The sequence below is a fragment of the Coregonus clupeaformis genome, chromosome 10, assembly GCF_020615455.1.
Source record: "Coregonus clupeaformis isolate EN_2021a chromosome 10, ASM2061545v1, whole genome shotgun sequence".
Lineage (NCBI taxonomy): Eukaryota > Metazoa > Chordata > Actinopteri > Salmoniformes > Salmonidae > Coregonus > Coregonus clupeaformis.
In genome coordinates, this window is record NC_059201.1 from 58,880,845 (window position 1) to 58,897,051 (window position 16,207).

At 44.3% G+C, this 16,207-nt stretch overlaps 1 protein-coding gene across 15 annotated transcripts in view; it reads left to right on the top strand.

Annotated features, from left to right (window-relative positions):
- Nucleotides 1–16,207, top strand: part of ptprt (protein tyrosine phosphatase receptor type T) — a 449,458-nt gene that overhangs the window by 352,791 nt on the left and 80,460 nt on the right. For 11 of the 15 annotated variants that reach the window (XM_041888816.2, XM_041888817.2, XM_041888819.2 and 8 more), the window contains one exon: nt 14,311–14,507. In XM_041888816.2, the coding sequence (XP_041744750.2) occupies nt 14,311–14,507 (197 nt within the window). The remainder of the gene's footprint in view (nt 1–14,310; nt 14,508–16,207) is intronic. The other 4 variants (XM_041888818.2, XM_041888820.2, XM_041888830.2 and 1 more) reach the window with 1 other exon arrangement.

A 16,207-nucleotide genomic window follows, 5' to 3' on the forward strand; every position in this document is an offset into this window, starting at 1 on the left:
CAGAATTGAAGGAATGATGGATGGCGCTAAATACAGGGAAATTCTTGAGGGAAACCTGTTTCAGTCTTCCAGAGATTTGAGACTGGGACGGAGGTTCACTTTCCAGCAGGACAATGACCCTAAGCATACTGCTAAAGCAACACTTGAGTGGTTTAAGGGGAAACATTTAAATGTCTTGGAATGGCCTAGTCAAAGCCCAGACCTCAATCCAATTGAGAATCTGTGGTATGACTTAAAGATTGCTGTACACCAGTGTAACCCCTCCAACTTGAAGGAGTTGGAGCAGTTTTGCCTTGAAGAATGGGCAAAAATCCCAGTGGCTAGATGTGCCAAGCTTATAGAGACATACCCCAAGAGACTTGCAGCTGTAATTGCTGCAAAAGGTGGCTCTACAAAGTATTGACCTTGGGGGTGGTGAATAGTTATGCACGCTCAAGATTTCTGTTTTTTTGTCTTATTTCTTGTTTGTTTCACCCCCAAAAATATTTTGCATCTTCAAAATGGTAGGCATGTTGTTTAAATCAATGCCAAGGGGTGGTGAATACTTTCGCAAGCCACTATAGGCCAATTTATGAAGTCCTATGTAATATATTTTGCTGCCACTGCAGGCAGTCTATTAGATATGACCGATGATGCTGTACATTTCCATTTTTCCTCTACCTCTGCCTCTCTATCTCTTACTTAGTCATAGGCATTTCACTCGCTCGGCATGTGGGCGCGTTGCTTTAATGTGACTTGCTATCAGCACCAGAGGTATCAATGCTTCACCAGAAACTGAAGAAGACAGACAACTAGAGGCGGGATAGAGTCTGTCTTCTAGCTGTGTTCATTCTGTGGGCTGGGCTGTGGGTTGTCAAGCAAGCTGGAAGGACTGACTCTGGATCAGCGGGGACGTGGTGAGCAGGATTATTGGTCCTGCTGAAGGGAGGGCTTTAGTTTCACAGGTGGTGGAGAACTTTGAGAGGTGCAAGGGAGAACCCACTCTGGGACTGGCCCAGTTCTCTTGTTTATCCACCACCAGGAGCAGAGTCTCAGCTAGCGTTAAGAATACTGTTACATTCGGCAGAGTGTTGTACTTAGTTTTTTTTATCAGCGTATGCAAAATGGTATTGATAAGATATCCAGTAGTAGAGTGGATGCCTATACGCTGCCAGCAGACATGACTGAGTTTAGAATGCATCTATCTTCTTACATAATTTATGCCATTCACATCTCTAAATGCAGCACATACTGTATATCTGCCAAAAGCAGAGGAACCTAAAGTTCTTCATTTGCATTGGCTTAACTAATAATGCCATGTTTGAACACAAAAATCTGTCAGCAAAAAACATGTTCTTGAGTACAGGATGGATCCTGGTTCATGTTAAAAGAATGGGCTAGTTATATTTGGTTCCTAGAAGGCTTAAATGTTCCTAAGGGTTTTAGAGAATGACTAATTTCTACACTTGGAAAATCACTGCACATTATCTCAAATCTTCTCCAGCTATATTTAGTCTTTAGAATGGAGGTACATTTTAGGTAATTCAAAAGGCATTATCTTGTCCCCGCTCAAAGAGCTGTCCAATACATTTTGGTATGGATGGTAATTATTGCTAATGGTCAAAAAGTGTTGTTTAGTGATAATGTTGCACTGCCGATAATTGAGCGTAATGCGATTTCAGCACTAATCATTAGTCTGCACCTCATGGAAGTACTGCACACTAAAATGGTGAAATTACTTTAAAGGCAATGGCCTTTATTGGAAGAACTTCTGCAAAATAGGATGTTCATTTTGAAGTATTGTTTTCTCTATACGCCCCCACAGTATCTCTGAGCATCATATTGTGCTCATGGTGTTCTACCATATTGTGAAACAGTTGGTAGACGCTGCGAAGGTGTGAGTCAATATTGCTTTGTACACCTAAATAGAAAGTCAAGCTGTCTTGAGATTCAGGGACTCTCCCAGACTGTATTTTCCAACAGTGTAAGAAAAATTATTGGTAGTGATCTCTTTTTTGCTAGGAAATAATACTTCTCAGTATAGCGTGCACCCTTGTAACCTGAGCCAAGCTGTCCTCCCTCCCTTCACAACAGAACAACCCTGCTCTCTGGGAAACCTCTTTATTTCCCCTACATATTTTCTGCCATGTTTGGCCTTGAATGAAGTAAAGAAAGAACAGACATTTCCTGAAAGGCGATTGATTTTCACTTGACTCTTTTTAACTTAAAATAAAATAAAATGGTATATGTCACTTGCTTCGTAAACAACAAGTGTAGACTAACAGTGAAATGCTTACTTACAGGCCCTTCCCAACAATACAGAGAGATCTTTAAAAAAATAATATACAAATAATAACACAAGGAATAAATACACAATGAGAAATTATAACTTGGCTATATACTATACACTGGGTACAAGTACCGAGTCGATGTGCAGGGGTATGAGGTAATTGAAGTAAATACTGTATGTACATATAGGTAGAGATAAAGTGACTAGGCAACATGATAGACAATAAACAAAGTAACAACAGCGCATGTGATGAGTCAAAAGAGGGTCAATGCAGGTAGTCCGGGTAGCTATTGGTTAACTATTTAACTATTTAGCAGTCTTAGGACTTGGGGGTAGAAGCTGTTCAGTGTCCTGTTGGTTCCAGTCTTGGTGCATCGGTACCGCTTGCCATGCGGTAGCAGAGAGAAAAGTCAACGACTTGGGTGGCTGGAGTCTTTGACAATTTTTAGGGCCTTCCTCTGACACCGCCTGGTATAGAGGTCCTGGATGGCAGGGAGCTCAGCCCGAGTGATGTACTGGGCCGTACGCACTATCCTCTGTAGCGCCTTGCGGTCGGATGCCAAGCAGTTTCCATACCAAGAGGTGATGCAGCCAGTAAAGATGCTCTCAATGGTGCAGCTGTATAACTTTTTGAGGATCTGAGGGCCCATGCCAAATCTTTTCAGCCTCCTGAGGGGGAAGAGGCATTGTCATGCCCTCTTCATGACTGTGTTGGTGTGTGTGGACCATGATAATTCCTTAGTGATGTGGACACCGAGGAACATCGATGTTGATGGGGGCGTGCTCAGCAGTCCGTTTCCTATAGTCCATGATCAGCTCCTTTGTCTTGCTGATGTTGAGGTAGAGGTTGTTGTCTTGGCACCACACTGCCAGGTCTCTGACCTCCAACCTGTAGGCTGTCTCATCGTTGTCGGTGATCAGGCCTACCACCGTCGGGTCATCTGCAAACTTAATTATGGTGTTGGAGTCGTGTGCGGCCAGGCAAATCAAATCAAATTTTATTTGTTATATACACGTGTTTAGCAGATGTTATTGCGGGTGTAGCGAAATGCTTGTGCTTCTAGCTCCGACAGTGCAGTAATATCTAACAATTTCACAATATATACCCAATACACACAAATCTAAGTAAGTGATGTCAGAGCGGCATGGACAAAGATACAGTAGAATAGTATAGAATACAGTATATACAGTGCCTTGCAAAAGTATTCATCCCCCTTGGCGTTTTTCCTATTTTGTAGCATTACAACCTGTAATTTAAATTGATTTTTATTTGGATTTCATGTAATGGACGTACACAAAATAGTCCAAATTAGTGAAGTTTCAAACAATTCTAAAAAATAAATAATGGAAAAGTGGTGCGTGCACATGTATTCACCCCTTTGCTATGAAACCCACAATATCTGGTGCAACCAATTACTTTCAGAAGTCACATCATTAGTTAAATAAAGTCCACCTGTGTACCATCTAAGTGTCACATGATCTGTCACATGATCTCAGTATATACAGTGAGGGAAAAAAGTATTTGATCACCTGCTGATTTTGTATGTTTGCCCACTGACAAAGACATGATCAGTCTATAATTTTAATGGTAGGTTTATTTGAACAGTGAGAGACAGAATAACAGCAAAAAAATCCAGAAAAATGCATGTCAAAAATGTTATAAATTGATTTTCAATTTAATAAGGGTAATAAGTATTTGACCCCTCTGCAAAACATGACTTAGTACTTGGTGGCAAAACCCTTGTTGTCAATCACAGAGGTCAGACGTTTCTTGTAGTTGGCCACCAGGTTTGCACACATCTCTGGAGGGATTTTGTCCCACTCCTCTTTGCAGATCTTCTCCAAGTCATTAAGGTTTCGAGGCTGACGTTTGGCAACTCGAACCTTCAGCTCCCTCCACAGATGATCTATGGGATTAAGGTCTGGAGACTGGCTAGGCCACTCCAGGACCTTAATGTGCTTCTTCTCCACTCCTTTGTTGCCTTGGCCGTGTGTTTTGGGTCATTGTCATGCTGGAATACCCATCCACGACCCATTTTCAATGCCCTGGCTGAGGGAAGGAGGTTCTCACCCAAGATTTGACGGTACATGGCCCCGTCCATCATCCCTTTGATGCGGTGAAGTTGTCCTGTCCCCTTAGCAGAAAAACACCCACAAAGCATAATGTTTCCACCTCCATGTTTGACGGTGGAGATGGTGTTCTTGGGGTCATAGGCAGCATTCCTCCTCCTCCAAACACGGCGAGTTGAGTTGATGCCAAAGAGCTCGATTTTGGTCTCATCTGATCACACTTTTACCCAGTTCTCCTCTGAATCATTCAGATGTTCATTGGCAAACTTCAGACGGGCCTGTATGTGCTTTCTTGAGCAGGGGGACCTTGCGGCAGGATTTTGTTGTTGTTATTCTGTCTCTCACTGTTCAAATAAACCTACCATTAAAATTATAGACTGATCATTTCTTTGTCAGTGGGCAGACATACAAAATCAGCAGGGGATCAAATACTTTTTTCCCTCACTGTATACACCTGTTCTGAAAATCCCCAGAGTCTGCAACACCACTAAGCAAGGGGCACCACCAAGCAAGCGGCACCATAAAGACCAAGGAGCTATCCAAACAGGTCAGGGACAAAGTTGTGGAGAAGTACAGATCAGGGTTGGGTTATAAAAAAATATCCGAAACTTTGAACATCCCACGGAGCACCACTGAATCCATTATTAAAAAACGGAAAGAAAATGGCACCACAACAAACCTGCCAAGAGAGGGCCGCCCACCAAAACTCACGAACCAGGCAAGGAGGTTATTAATCAGAGAGTTAACAAAGAGACCAACGATAACCCTGAAGGAGCTGCACAGCTCCACAGCGGAGATTGGAGTATCTGTCCATAGGACCACTTTAAGCCGTACACTCCACAGAGCTGGGCTTTACGGAAGAGTGGCCAAGAAAAAGCCATTGCTTAAAGACAAAAATAAGCAAACACGTTTGGTGTTCGCCAAAAGGCATGTGGGAGACTCCCCAAACATATGGAAGAAGGTACTCTGGTCAGATGAGACTAAAATTGAGCTTTTTGGCCATCAAGGAAAATGCTATGTCTGGCGCAAACCCAACACCTCTCATCACCCCGAGAACCCCATCCCCACAGTGAAGCATGGTGGTGGCAGCATGATGCTGTGGGGATGTTTCTCATCGGCAGGGACTGGAAAACTGGTCAGAATTGAAGGAATGATGGATGGCGCTAAATACACAGAAATTCTTGAGGGAAGCCTGTTTCAGTCTTCAAGAGATTTGAGACTGGGACGGAGGTTCACCTTCCAGCAGGACAATGACCCTAAGCATACTGCTAAAGCAACACTCGAGTGGTTTAAGGGGAAACATTTAAATGTCTTGGAATGGCCTAGTCAATGCCCAGACCTCAATCCAATTGAGAATCTGTGGTTTGACTTAAAGATTGCTGTACACCAGCGGAACCCATCCAACTTGAAGGAGCTGGAGCAGTTTTGCCTTGAAGAATGGGCAAAATCCCATTGGCTAGATGTGCCAAGCTTATAGAGACATACCCCAAGAGACTTTCAGCTGTAATTGCTGCAAAAGGTGGCTCTACAAAGTATTGACTTTGGGGGGGTGAATAGTTATGCACGCTCAAGTTCTCTGTTTTTTTGTCTTATTTCTTGTTTGTTTCACAATAACGAATATTTTGCATCTTCAAAGTGGTAGGCATGTTGTGTAAATCAAATGATACAAACCCCCCAAAAATCTATTTTAATTCCAGGATGTAAGGCAACAAAATAGGAAAAATGCCAAGGGGGGTGAATACTTTCGCAAGCCACTGTACAAATAAGATGAGTAATGCAAGATATGTAAACATTATTAAAGTGACTAAGATACCGTAGAATAGTATAGAATACAGTATATACATATGAGATGAGTGGTGCAAGATATGTAAACATTATTAAAGTGGCTAGTGTTCCATTTCTTAAAGTCGGCAGTGATTTCTAGTCTATGTCTATAGGCAGCAGCCTCTAATGTCCTAGTGATGGCTGTTTAATTGTCTGATGGCCTTGAGATATAATCTGTTTTTCAGTCTCTCTGTCCCAGCTTTTATGCACGTGTACTGACCTCGCCTTCTGGATGATAACGGGGTGAAGAGGCAGTGCCTCGGGTGGTTGATGTCCTTGATTATCTTTTTGTCCTTCCTGTGACATCGGATGCTCTAGGTGTCCTGGAGAGCGGGTAGTTTGCCCCCGGTAATGCATTGCGCAGACCGCACCACCCTCTGGAGAGCCTTGCGGTTGCAGATGGTGCAGTTGCCGTATTAGGTGGTTATACAGCCCGACAGGATGCTCTCAATTGTGCATCTGTAAGAGTTTGTGAGGGTTTTAGGTGCCAAGCCAAATTTATTTAGCCTCCTGAGGTTGAAGAGGCTCTGTTGCGCCTTCTTCACCACACTGTCTGTGTGGGTGGTCCATTTCAGTTTGTTAGTGATGTGTACGCCAAGGAACTTGAAGCTTTCCAGCTTTCCACCTTCTCCACTGCGGTCCCGTCGATGTGGATAGGGGGGTGCACCCTCTGCTGTTTCCTGAAGTCCATGATAATCTCCTTTGTTTTGTTGACGTTGAGTGAGAGGTTATTTTCCTGGCACCACACTCAGAGCCCTCACCTTCTCCCTGTAGGCTGTCTCGTCATTGTTGGTAATCAAGCCAACTACTGTTGTGCCGTCTGATGATTGAGTTGGAGGCGTGCTTGGCCACGCAGTCATGGGTGAACAGGGAGTACAGGAGTGGGCTGAGCACGCACCCTTGTGGGGCCCCAGTGTTGAGGATCAGCGAAGTGGAGGTGTTGTTTCCTACCTTCACCACCCGGGGATGGCCCATCAGGAAGTCAAGGGCCCAGTTACACAGGGCGGGGTTCAGACCCAGGGCCTCAAGCTTAATGATGAGCTTGGAGGGGACTATGGTGTTGAATGCTGAGCTATAGTAAATTAACAGCATTCTTAAATAGATATTCCTCTTGTCCAGATGGGATAGGGCAGTGTGCAGAGTGCTGGCGATTGCATCGTCTGTGGATCTATTGGGGCGGTAAGCAAATTGAAGTGGGTCTAGGTTGGCAGGTAAGGTTGAGGTGATATGATCCTTGACTAGTCTCTCAAAATACTTCATAATGACAGAGGTGAGTGCTACGGGGCGATGGTCGTTTAGTTCAGTTACCTGTGCTTTCTTGGGTACAGGAACAATGGTGGCCATCTTGAAGAATGTGGTGACAGCAGACACGTTAAAATGTTTTACTTACGTAGGCCATGAAGATGGATAGACCACAGTCCTTGGTAGCGGGCCGCATCGGTGGCACTGTGTTATCCTCAAAACGAGCGAAGAAGGTGTTTAGCTTGTCCGGAAGCGAGACGTCGGTCTCGGCGACGTGGCTGGTTTTCCTTTTGTAGTCTGTGATTGTCTGTAGACCCTGCCACATACGTCTCATGTCTGAGCCGTTGAATTGCGACTCCACTTTGTCTCTATACTGACGTTTTGCTTGTTTGATTGACTTGCGGAGTGAATAACTATACAGTTTGTATTCTCCCCTATTCCTAGTCACCTTGCCATGGTTAAATGCGGTGGTTTGCGCTTTCAGTTTTGCGCAAATGCTGCCATCTATTCACGGTTTCTGGTTAGGGTAGGTTTTAATAGTCACAATGGGTACGACATCTCCTATACACTTCCTGATATACTCAGTTACTGTATCAGTGTATTCGTCTAAATTATTTCTGCAAGCTACCCGGAACATGTCCCAGTCTGTGTGATCATAACAGTCCTGAAGCGTGGATTCCAATTGGTCAGACCAGCGTTGAATAGTCCTTAGCACGGGTACTTCCTGTTTGAGTTTCTGCCTATAGGAAGGGAGAAGCAAAATGGAGTCGTGGTCAGATTTGCCGAAAGGAATGACGGGGGAGAGCCTTGTAAGCATCGTGGAAGTTTGAATAACAGTGGTCCAGTGTTTTAGCAGCCCGAGTACTACAGTCAATATGTTGATAGAACTTCGGCAGCCTAGTCCTCAAATTTGCTTTGATAAAATCCCCAGCTACAATAAATGCAGCCTCAGTATATGTGGTTTCCAGTCTGCATAAAGTCCAGTGAAGTTCTTTGAGGGCCGTCATGGTATCGGCTTGAGGGGGCATATAAACGGCCGTGGCTATAACGGAGGAAAATTCTCTTGGGAGATAATACAGTCGGCATTTGATTGTGAGGTATTCTAGGTCGGGTGCTCAAAAGGACTTGAGTTCCTGTATGTTACTACAATTACACCATAAGTCGTTAATCATGAAACACACACCTCCGCCCTTCTGAAACCCGGAGAGATATTTATTCCTATCTGCACCATGAACTGAGAATCCCTCTGGCTGGACCGATTCCGGCAGAGTATCCCGAGAGAGCCCTGATGTCTCTCTGGAAAGAAATCCTTGCCCTGAGCTCATCAACTTTGTTATCCAAAGACTGAACATTAGTGAGTAATATACTCGGAAGCGGTGGGTGGTGTGCGCGCCTCCTAAGTCGAACCAGCAGGCCGCCTCGAGTGCCTCTCCTCTGCCGGCGATGTTTTGGGTCGGCCTCTGGAATCAGTTCAATTGCTCTGGAGAGAGCGAACAAAGGATCTGCTTCGGGGAATTCGTATTCCTGGTCGTAATGCTGGTAGTTCTGGTGAGTTACCGCCGCTCTGATATCCAATAGTTATTCCCGGCTGTGTGTAATGACACAAAATATTTCCTGAGGTAATAATGTAAAACTCTGTCAGTGCCTTCTTCCATCTTGCAGTCGTGCGTGAACAGAGAGTACAGGAGGAGACTAAGCACGAACCCCTGAGGCGCCCCTGTGTTGAGGGTCAGCGTGGCGGATGTGTTGTTGCCTACCCTCACCACCTAGGGGCGGCCTGTCAGGAAGTCCAGGATACAGATGCAGAGGGAGGTGTTTAGGGGTCCCAGGGTCCTTAGCTTAGTGATGAGCTTGGAGGGCTGGCACTATGGTGTTGAACGCTGAGCTGTAGTCATTGAACAGCATTCTCACGTAGGTGTTCCTTTTGTCCAGGTGCGACAAGGCAGTGTGGAGTGCAATAGAAATTGCATCATCTGTGGATCAGTTGGGGCGGTATGCGGTATGGAGTGGGTCCAGGGTGCCTGGGATGATGGCGTTTATGTCAGCCATGACCAGCCTTTCAAAGCAATTCATGGCTATGTGAGTGCTACGGGGTGATAATCATTTAGACAGGTTACCTTGACGTTCTTGGGCACAGGGACTATGGTGGTCTGTTTGAAACATGTAGGTATTACATACTGGGTCAGAGAGAGCTTGAAAATGTCAGTGAAAACACTTGCCAGCTGGTCAGTGCATGCTCTGAGTACACGTCCTGGTAATCCTTCTGGCCCTGCGGCATTGTGAATGTTGACCTGTTTAAATGTCTTACTCACATTGGCTATGGAGAGCGTGATCACACAGTCATCAAGAAGAGCTGGTGTTCTCATGCATGGTTCAGTGTTGCTAGCCTTGAAGCGAGCATAGAAGGGATTTAACTCGCCTGGCAGGCTCGCTTCACTGGACAGCTCGTGGCTGGGTTTCCCTTTTAAATCCGTGATAGTTTGCATGCCCTGCCACATCCGACGAGCGTCAGAGCCGGTGTAGTAGGATTCGATCTTGGTGATGTATTGACGCTTTGTCTGATGGTTTATCGGAGGGCGTAACAGGATTTCTTATAAGCGTCCGGATTAGTGTCCCGCTCCTTGAAAGCAGCAGCTCTTTAGCTCAGTGCGTATGTTGCCTGTAATCCATGGCTTCTGGTTGGGATATGTACGTATGGTCACTGTGGGGATGACGTCATTGATACACTTATTAATAAAGCCGGTGACTGATGTGGTAAACTCCTCAATGCCTCGGATGAATCCTGGAACATATTTCAGTCTGTGCTAGTGAAACAGTCCTGTAGCTTACCATCCGCTTCATCGGACCACTTCCTTATTGAACGTGTCACTGGTACTTCCTGTGTGAGTATTTGCGTGTAAGCAGGATAGAATTATGGTCAGACCTGCCAAATGGAGGGTGAGGGAGAGCTTTGTATGCGTCTCTGTGTGTGGAGTAAAGGTGATCTAGAGTTGTTTTGCTTGTAGTTGCACAGGTGATATGCTGGTAGAAATTAGGTAAAACGGATTTCAGTTTTCCTGCATTAAAGTCACTGGCCACTTGGAGCGTCACCTCTGGGTGAACATTTATTTGTTTGCTTATATCCCTATACAGCTTGTTGAGTATGGTCTTAGTGCTAGCATCGGTTTGTGGTGGTAAATGCACAACTATGAAAAATATAGATGAAAACTCTCTTGGTAAATAGGATGGTCAACAGTTTATCATGAGGTGTTCTAACTCAGGTGAGCAGAACCTTGTTGGAGATGGAGGCGGTGGGAGCATGTGGGTCTGGGCAGGTGTTTCTTTCTGTTGTCTTTTGTCTGTGTATGTTTATATTGCAAAAACATATATATAAATAAAAAATAAAGTAGATTTATATTTACCATGTCCTTCTTCAGCCACAACTTGGAGAAACATAGGATATTACAGTTCTTCAGATCACATTGATAGGATAGTCTCGAACGGCGCTCATCTAGTTTATTATCTAGTGATTGCACATTCGCCAATAGACGCGATTTAGAGGTGATTAATTCACTCTCCGACGTAGTCTCATCAGGTATCCCGCACGCCGGCCTTTATAGCGCCGTCTCTTCCTTCTTCGAGTGTCAGGGATTTGGGCCTGGTCCGAGATAATCAATGTATTTTAGCCTCTGACTCATTGAAGTAGAAGTCCTCGTCCAAATCGACATTAGTGATAGTTGTTCTGATGTCCAGAAGCTCTTTTCGGTCATAGGAAACACTGGTGGAAACATTATGTACAAAAAAAGATCAGCGCAAAAAATACAGCACAATTGGTCAGGAACCCGTAAAACGAACACTATTCCTCCAGCGCCATTCTAGTTCAAACATGCCAACATCTGTGTGTGTCCCGTGTTTCATTTGATAACTCACTGAGCCACGGCATGTGATCACATGAGGCCAGGACTGGTGCTCATGCATCTGTGATCCATAATAATGAAGTCATGAAAAGCATATGTTTTCAAGCAACAAAAAGGTCCTTCCGTGGTCAATAAATCAAATGATTAGCATGGAGATATCTTAATCTAAGTTACAGCCAAGCGGAGACAGTACGAATACATTTCATGGCTGGCTAAATGCATATTTGACCTTCAACGCAGCCCCAAGCATTAACAGCTCTGCATTTCAGTGGCTTTCAAACGGATCGAGTCTGTTTCTTGGTAATATTTACAACATAATATACCCACTGGGCTGCCACTTTGAGATATTATCTTGCTGCGGAGTCAAAAACACATGAATAATGAATTAGGTCTGCACTGATAGGGCTGTAGAGGGGGCACTTTGAGTAGGATTAAGTGGACCTCTACTGTCTCCAGTGTACAGTCAGTACCTGCTCCCTGTCCCACGCCTAGGCCTCCCGCCTCACCCACCTCAATGTAAACAGATGCTAACGCTAAACCAACGTTACCCCTTTACATGGCTAAGTACATGTGTGTCGTGTTTATCTCCATCTCCCATCAGTAATAATTATGGAGAAACGGAGCGATGGGAAATGGAGATGTGTAAGTAATGAGCAGAAATGTAAACACGGCCTGATAGAACATTACCAGGAAATAACATTAATTAGAGAGATGAGACTGTGCTCCGGTTGCATAAGTTTGTGTCACGTATATGTAATAACATAGGATAAAGTGATAACCTTGCTTTCCATTTTCTTAATTAGCAGTTGAACCCTATACAGACTGTTGGAGAGGTTCCTAAGGTCATAGACTACTAATATTTTCACTCATAATCTTTGATTTTGATGGGCAGCAGTGTGTGTCTTTTTCAGAAACCTTTGAGCTATTTTAGAAGATGGTGACTGCAAAGTAATTGTTTCCACCACAACATATGGTAGTACTGCTCATCTGCTCACTCCCTGTGGCTTGTACTTACTCGGAGTGATATAGCTGTAATAGTCTTGCAAGATTACTCATATTTCATTATGTTGTAGCACACAATGTTTTGAATGGATTACACTTTTTCAAGCAGAGAATCACTTTAAGTGTGTAATGAATTTGAGATAATTAAGATGCAAATAGCCACATTAATAAAACATGGGGTAATGTTACCCTACCACATTTGCAATGGTACTTTAGGTATTTAATGCCTGTAAAATTGAGAATTTCTCTGCCATTCATCTCCCCATTACTCTTCTTAATGGACTCATTAGAAGCAATAAACTACTTCAATCTCTCCAATCCTAATCTACGGAAGACTCAATTACAAGAATGTCTTTCAAACCAATCAAATAGTGAAGTAAAGTGTCTCTTGGATTACCCATTTAACTTTGAGGTATCATCATTAATGATTGAGTAGCAGCGAGATAGAGGAAGGCCGTTGTCTAGCAACAGGGTCTGTGGAGAGTCAACTGTAAGAGTTTGAAGATCTCATGCTTTCAATGTGATGAGTTTTTCTAGACTTTCCAGAGAGCTAGAGAGGTCTTCACTTAAAGAATTCTCCCAATGTTTGGGAGAACAACATTTCATGAAAACAAGAGATTTCGTTATACGCTATAAAATATATACAAAAGTATGTGGACACCCCTTCAAATAGAAACGTTTAGGAGGAACAATGGCTCAGTCGCGAAGTGGTAGGCCACACAAGCTCACAGAATGTGACCGCCGAGTGCTGAAGCGCGTAGCACGTCTGTCCTCGGTTGCAACACTCACTACCGAGTTCTAAACTGCCTCTGGGAGCAATGTCAGCACAAGAACTGTTCGTTGGGAGCTTCATGAAATGGGTTTCCATGGCCAAGCAGCCGCACACAAGCCTAAGATCACCATGTGCAATGCCAAGCATCGGCTGGAATGGTGTAAAACTCGCCGCCATTGGACTCTGGAGCAGTGGAAACGCGTTCTCTGGAATGATGAATCATGCTTCACCATCTGGCAGTCCGACGAACAAATCTGGGATGCCAGGAGAACGCTACCTACCCCAATACCTAGTGCCAACTGTAAAATTTGGTGGAGGGGGAATAATGGTCTGGGGCTGTTTTTCATGGTTCGGGCTAGGCCCCTTAGTTCCAGTGAAGGGAAATCTTAACGCTACAGCATACAATGACATTCTAGATGATTCTGTGCTTCCAACTTTGTGGCAACAGTTTGGGGAAGGCCCTTTCCTGTTTCAGCATGACAATGCCCCTGTGCACAAAGCGAGGTCCGTACATAAATGATTGTGGAAGTCAGTGTGGAAGAACTTGACTGGCCTGCACAGAGCCCTGACCTCAACCCCATCGAACACCTTTGGGATGAATTGGGGCTCCCGAGTGGCGCAGCGGTCTAAGGCACTGCATCTCAGTGCTTGAGGCGTCACTACAGACCCCCTGGTTTGATTCCAGGCTGTATCACAACCGGCCGTGATTGAGAGTCCCATAGGGCGGCGCACAATTGGCCCAGCGTCGTCCGGGTTTGGCCGGTGTAGGCCGTCATTGAAAATAAGAATTTGTTCTTAACTGACTTGCCTAGTTAAATAAAGGTTAAATACAATTTTAAAAAATGTATACAATTGGAACGCCGACTGCGAGCCAGGCCTAATCGCCCAACATCAGTGCCCGACCTCACTAATGCTCTTGGGGCTGAATGGCAACAAGTTCCCACAGCAATGTTCCAACATCTAGTTGAAAGCTTTCCCAGAAGAGTGGAGGCTGTTATAGCAGCAAAGACGGTACCAACTCCATATTAATGCCTTAGATTTTTTTTATGAGATGTTCGACGAGCAGGTGTCCACATACTTTTGGTCATGTAGTGTATCTTAATGAATGTTCCACTGAATCATTCTACCACAAAGGCTGTTCACTATGCGATTAAACACTTCCAAACCCAACAACGCTCTCTCATGATGATGTCACAGATTAAGTGGATACTGAGTGTGTTCTCCTTGTTCCACAGACAGCAGCCATAGTGAGATGGCCCAGCCGTCGTTGACCATCCAGACGTACCCGTACGGGGGCTGTGAGTCGGTGGAGATGTCCTACCAGGCCGGCCAGTTCCAGCCGGCCATCCGTGTAGCCGACCTCCTCCAACACATTACCCAGATGAAGTGTGGCCAGGGCTATGGCTTTAAGGAAGAGTATGAGGTAAGAATGGTTAGTACGGTTTTATCAACATCACAGGGAATTATGTGTGGTTTTTGACAGGAAGTCGTGGAATTGTGGCCACTAGGCTGTCTCCCAGGAACTAGCAAGATAATGTTTTCAAGATAACTATTCAAACTTCCAATATCGTCAGTTCTCTTTTACAAGACATCCTCCACTTCGACCAGATATCATTATGTCCAGTTGCATTGCTGACTTTCTGCCTTGAAGGAATCCAATTGTTTGTCCTATTGTTTCAGATCTGTTTGAGTTTATTTGATTCCTTGCCCCATGTATTGCCATCAGCACATCTCTGTTTGAATGATATGATGAAATCTAATTTGTACTTCCCCTCTTTTTAATAAGGAAAACACACTGGTGGTGCACTTATCAAATATTTATTGAAAATCACATTTGAAAACATAATTAATATTGATAGTTTCCCAAAACAAATTATAGACAATGAATTCACGGATATATAAAACTGATCTTATTGATCGATGTTCGAGTCATCTCGGAATATGAGTGTTTTTTCCCAACTAAAAACCTTAACTTTTTAATTACTCACGCATTGCATCCTAATTAAGTCCAGTAAAGTATAAAACAATTTAAAAAAAAGAAGTGGCACCAAAGTGGCACATACGTTAACTTTGGGCCTCCCCAAGTGGCACAGCGGTCTAAGGCACTGCATCGCAGTGCTTGAGGCGTCACTACAGACCCAGGTTCGATCCCAGGCTGTCTCACAGCCGGCCATGACCGGGAGACCCAGGAGGCAGCGCACAATTGGCCCAGCGTTGTCTGGGTTTGGGGAGGGTTTGGCCGGCTGGGATTTCCTTGTCCCATCGCACTCTAGCGACTCCTTCAGTCGCCAGCTGGACGGTGTTTCCTCCGACACATTGGTGCGGCTGGCTTCCGGGTTAAGCGAGCAGTGTGGCTTGGCAGGGTCGTGTTTCGGAGGACGCATGGCTCTCAACCTTCGCCTCTCCCGAGTCCATAGGGGAGTTGCAGCGATGGGACAAGACTGTAACTACCAATTAGATATCATGAAAAAGGGGTAAAATGTACTATAAATAAAACAGTCATTCCTAATGCCAAAACTCTCATCCAATTATTTGTCCTTTTCACCTGAGAGTGGAAAGCATTTAACCCTTAATATGCAAGTTTGTTTTCGTTTTTAGACTTACCTCTGGGTTCAACCTTTTATTAACTCAAAAGGGTCTGCAGACACCTCTAGGTTTTCTAAGCTTTATAGAAAAATACTAATGGAAAGCCTGTTTTTATCTGACAAATAAAGGATTCGCTAACACTTTATTTTATATAGTCCATCTGTAGATATCAGTAACATTTCAACTATCTACTAACCCTAGCCCTAACCTTAACCATTACCTTAACCCTTATTCTAAACCTAACCCTAACCATAACCTTAGCACGCAGTTGCTTATCTACAGATAGTTTGTTGATAGTTTGACCATCTGTAGTGCATCTACAGATGGACAATCCGGACTATCCGGACCAAGGATTATTTTCCCTATTCAAATTGACAAAGGTCACTCACAACACTATGCTGCGTAGTCTAGTCTCACTATTATAAATGTTTCCTTTCATTAAAAAAGTCAGCCTTCCAGGAACACTATGCTGTAGGTCAGAGGCGTAGGCAGAAATTGCTGTGTGGCTGGGCCTGAGTAAAAGTGACTGGGCCAACATTTTCCAGC